The 4,814-nt window shown below is 44.0% G+C and overlaps 1 protein-coding gene across 1 annotated transcript in view; it reads left to right on the top strand.

Annotated features, from left to right (window-relative positions):
- Positions 1-4,180, top strand: part of ELMOD1 (ELMO/CED-12 domain containing 1) — a 43,508-nt gene extending 39,328 nt beyond the window's left edge. The window contains exon 11 of the mRNA XM_015408762.1: positions 3,411-4,180. Within this exon, the coding sequence (XP_015264248.1) occupies positions 3,411-3,583 (173 nt within the window). The 3' untranslated portion in view covers positions 3,584-4,180. The remainder of the gene's footprint in view (positions 1-3,410) is intronic.
- The last annotated feature ends 634 nt before the right edge of the window (positions 4,181-4,814 follow it).

Consider the following 4,814-nt stretch of genomic DNA (forward strand, 5'->3'; position numbering starts at 1 on the left):
CCCCCCAACTTCAGAAAGTGGTATATGGGTTCATAGAGGATGGTGATGACAGGCACACTGTATGTAATTTCTTACTTTGACTTTCCTCCATCATAGAGCCCACAGAGGCAAGCGTGGAGTTCTTAAGGGGTCTCCGATCCGCACAAGGTCCAGGCTAAGCCAGGTGGCTGGTTTTTGTGCCTTCATTCCACACTCTGGGGCCCAGGTTTCCCTTTAAATGTTCCTTATGTACTTTTGCCGGTCCTTTGGAGAACAGATTTTGTTCTCTGCTTGTATCTTTAAACATTTTGCTTCCGCAAACTAGGTCAAGGGCTGCGTCTCCTTCATAGCTTTCTTCCCGCGCACATTTTGACAAGGTAACAGCTTTGGAAACAAAACTTAATCATCATTGTGTGTTTTGATCTTCTGGGGCTTGTCAGTCAGACTCGCAGCCACCACATTTGTGATTTTGAAAAGGTTGTTGAGAACTGGTGTCGTGTTGTGGTTAGAGTGTCGGACCAGGATCTAGGAGACCCAGGTTTGGATCCCCACTCTGCCACATACTCTCAGCCTAACCTACCTCACAGGGTTGTGGTGAAGATATAAAAAATGGAGATGAGAAAGGTGTAAGCAGCTTTGGGTCTCCATCAGGAAGAAAGACAGGGTATAACTGAAGTAAATAACTCAGAAAGGAAGACTTGGTTTTGTCCATTGTACAGAGTTCCCCCCCACACACAATTATTTTCCCATTAACTTAGATGCATTGAGGTGTTGTGCTGCATGCAGGTGTTTAATGTTCACATTTTAGCGCACGGGTGGCTTTGGATCAGGGTGACTGGCTTTCAGATATAATTAAACGTGATGTTTAATCTGTTATTTGGTTTATAAGAGGAGCTATTTGAGAGCTGGTGTGGTGTACTTGTTGGCTAAGAGTGTGAACTGTGAGTTAGGAGATCTCACCGTTGCCATGAACTTCCTGTGGAACTTGAGGGAAGCCCCTTTGTCTCAGACCTCAGTCTGTCAGAAAACATTGGTCATTTGCCATTCTCCTGGTGCCCTGTCATCACTGGTAAAGCAGGGGACTTCCAGAGAGATGGATGAAGGAAAATTAGGCTACACCCAGCCTACACCTGGCTCCCCCCCCCCACTTTTGGGGTTGCTTCCAGAGAGAGCCAGTTTGGTGTAGTGGTTAAGTGCACAGACTCTAACCTGGGAGAACTGGGTTTGATTCCCCACTCCTCCACTTGCAGCTGCTGGATGACCTTGGGAAAGCCATAGTTCTGTCAGAGCTGTTCTCTCAAGGACAGTTCTGGAAAGAGCTCTCTCAGCCCCGCCTACCTCACAGGGTGTCTGTTGTGGGGAGGAGAAAGGAAAGGAGATGGTAGGCCGCTCTGAGACTCTGAGTGAAGGGCAGGGTATAAATCCAATCTCTTCTTCTTCTTCTTCTTCTTCTTCTTCTTCTTCTTCTAATGGCTCCTCAGCTGTGGAATGGCTTCCCTCAGATAGTCACCTAAACACAGACACACAAAACTGCCTCATAGTGACCAGTAGTCTATGAAGGTCAGTACTGTCCACTCTGGGGGTCCCCAAAATATTGCCTTTGGGCACTTTGCTCCCTGCCAACACCTGTCCTGGTGCCCAGACAGGTGGATGGGGCCTGGTGGGGCTCTTCCCAGCAAGGTTTCTGATTAACCACTGTAGATTTGATTGGCTGTGCAGATTTTTTAGAACTTTGCATTGGCAGCATCTGCCACCATAGTATGAGGAACATAATTGTGTAATCGAAGGTAAGCTACAGCAGCCATTTTGTGACCGTGCCTGCCACTGTGTGAGAATTACACAGATGCCTGCAGGCCCAAAAAGGTTGAGGGCCCTGGTCTCCTCAGACTGGCAGAGGCTCCCTTGGGTCTTAGGCAGAGGTCTTCCACCTTCCCCCGCTCTCAGATCTTTTTGCACAAAAGTGCTAGGAATTGAAAAAGGGACCTTCTACATGTCAAGCAGACACTCTGTCCCTGAGCTATGGCCCTTCCCCCACCCAGTCTTCCTATTTTCAGACACCCAAGTCAAATCATTTTTGTTCACCCAGACATTTAATTTAATTTCTCTTCTCATTTCCCCATGGGCACTGATTTTATAATATTTTAACTACGTCTCACTGGTTTTATGACTCTGTTTTTTATGCTGCAATGTAGATCTTGTTTTAAACCGGGTATTTTATTGTCGATCGTATTTATTGTTAGCTGTTGAGTATGCTCTACACTGCCCCAGGAATCTAATAGCAGAGGATGCAGCATATAATTCTTTAAAATAAATACAGGTTTGCCATAAAGAATACTGAGCTAATGTATGTAAAAGAAATTGGTATGCTTGAAATGTGCTATGTAACTGCTAAGAGATTGTATTAACCCAGTCAGTTGGCCAGCATTCTTTGATTTTATTTGGAAACAGGGATGAATGAAAGTAAATGGGGGAAACGTCAGTGGGCATGTATTTTTTAAAAGCCTGTAGTTTAGGTTTCATGTTGGTAAACCTGTCAGTGAATCTGTCCAGCTTCAAGCTACTTTACCAATTCAGACTGTGTGTGGTACAGAGCTAAGAGAGGAGGCTCATAGGCTGGTTTAGGGTTATGTGATGTTTCATCTGAGGGAATGGCTCCCTTCTAATAGAAACTGCAAACAAAACCTCTTTTTAATCCAGCCTACCAGCCCACTTGAGAAATTGCCAGTGAGGAGAACCACAAGGCAGTAGTGGGCTTACTTTCCTTTGGGATATCAGCAGCTAGCAGACCAATGGTCTTCTACTCATCCCTGTCCGCTTCCTTACCAACCTTGAGCTCCGACTGAGTGAAAGGAAGGTGGAATGGGGAAAAGGCCTGTAGCAAGGGAACGGAGAAGGCAGTGGGTGAACACAAGGGGACAACAGGAAGGAGAGGCGAAGGCATGAGGAAGGCAGAGTAGGACCAAGTGGGAGGTCCAGGAAAGGAGAGTAGAGACTGATGGGGACTAAGGGCAGTGGCAAGTGATGGAGAGCATGGAGAAGGAGGATGGAACTCGGGGCTGGATGAGGTATGACTGAAGGAACCTAGGCATAAGAAAGTGAGGGCTGACCCTTATCCATCTACTTGACTATGGCCTGTGTTTCCATACATACACCTATGAGTTCAGTGGTATCTTGTTTTGTGATGTGTTTTAAGTGATTTTGCAAGAATACAGTGGTATCTTGTTTTGTGATGTGTTTTACACAGAGATTGCCATAACAAGACACAAGCATGGGAATAATTAAATACTAATGAACCTCACTTCGCAGTAAAATATGTCAAGATTCAGACTGTAGAGATTGGGCTCACAAGGGTCACGGAGTTTGTTGATGGTAACAGGGGCATTCATTTGCTGGTGCTCTAACTCTTTTCTGCGTTTTTCATCCTCCGATAGGCTACCTGATGCACGAATTCCACAAGTTCTGGATTGACGAGGATCCGCTGGACATCATGGAGTTCAATCGTGTGCGGGAGAAGTTCCACAAGCGCACCCTCAAACAGCTGCAGAATCCGGATATGGCCCTGTGCCCTCACTTCGCTGCCTCAGAAAGCTTGATCAACCTGTAGGCGTTGACTGGATTTGGTTTGGAAACACTGCCTCATTCACATGTTAGGCCACCATCCTAGAGAATAAAATCGCTCATGTACGGAATGACCATAGCGATTGTATGCATGCTTCTCGGTGCAGTATTTCATCTCTTTCGTTCTCTTTTCGGCATCTCCTCTCACACTGCTCCTTTTGAGGGGGGGAGGGGCTTGTCATGAAAATGGAGTGCTCATATTGCGGCATTTTGCAGTGTTAAACATTCTGAAATTGATGTCCCACATGAAGAAGTTTTTTCTATTTTTTTAGTCTTTTCCCTCTCCCTTCCCTATCATTCCACCCCAATAATTCAGCATTTAATTAAAGAACCGTAGTTCTCTAGCTGTGAGATTTTTTTTTGGTATATGTGGAATAATTCAGTTGACAGAACTTGTATTGTGGAAGCCTTTTAACTTAATTGATTTTGTTTATGATAACTAAGAATATGTTTAAAATGGTCGTGTTCCAGGCAAAGTTGAGCACTTTTGGATCCCACTGATTATTATTTTTTAAATGCCTTGTGCTTAGATCTTTCCCACTAAAATGAATGGGACATAAAAGGGCTCAACTTTGGATGAATTGTGCCCCACGTTTGTACATTATTTAAAACAATGTATGTAACTTGAGCCTCATGCAGGCAAAATAAATGAAAAGGAAAGGCATTTTCCCCCTGTGCATGCGCCGTGGAAAAAAAGAGGTTTATGATACAAATGGGGGAATAATTTTTAATGTACACAGACTCTATAATGAGGCAACTGTGATAGTGCAGAAAGATGTAATCTGAGTGAACGCTGAAAGCATTCGCTATGTTGACTGCAAAGATCAGAAAATGTGCATATAGGTAGGTAATGAAAGGAAGGTTTTCTCTTTTTTTCAGAAATTCACATTCCAATAGCACCACCATATTCATATGTTCGTGACTAAGTTGAATTGTGCTGCTTTGGAAATGCGAGGTTAACATACTGTGTTTCTGCATGTCCTGAGTGCGACACAGATTGATCATGAGTGTGCTTGATTGACTTTAGAGAGGAGCAAATATCTATATTCTTACTTTGAACATATTGAACTCGGGCTTTATGTGGTCAACATCAGTTTCTGACTGAGGGCTATGAGGAGTAAATCAGCTAAAAGACAGGAAGGAAAAATAGCTCTTCATTAAATTAAATGCATAGGACAAAGCGCTGTCTTTTATTTATTTTTTTTAATCCACACTCA

This window comes from Gekko japonicus, unplaced genomic scaffold, assembly GCF_001447785.1.
Source record: "Gekko japonicus isolate JY-2015 unplaced genomic scaffold, Gekko_japonicus_V1.1 scaffold2828, whole genome shotgun sequence".
In the NCBI taxonomy this organism is placed as follows: domain Eukaryota; kingdom Metazoa; phylum Chordata; class Lepidosauria; order Squamata; family Gekkonidae; genus Gekko; species Gekko japonicus.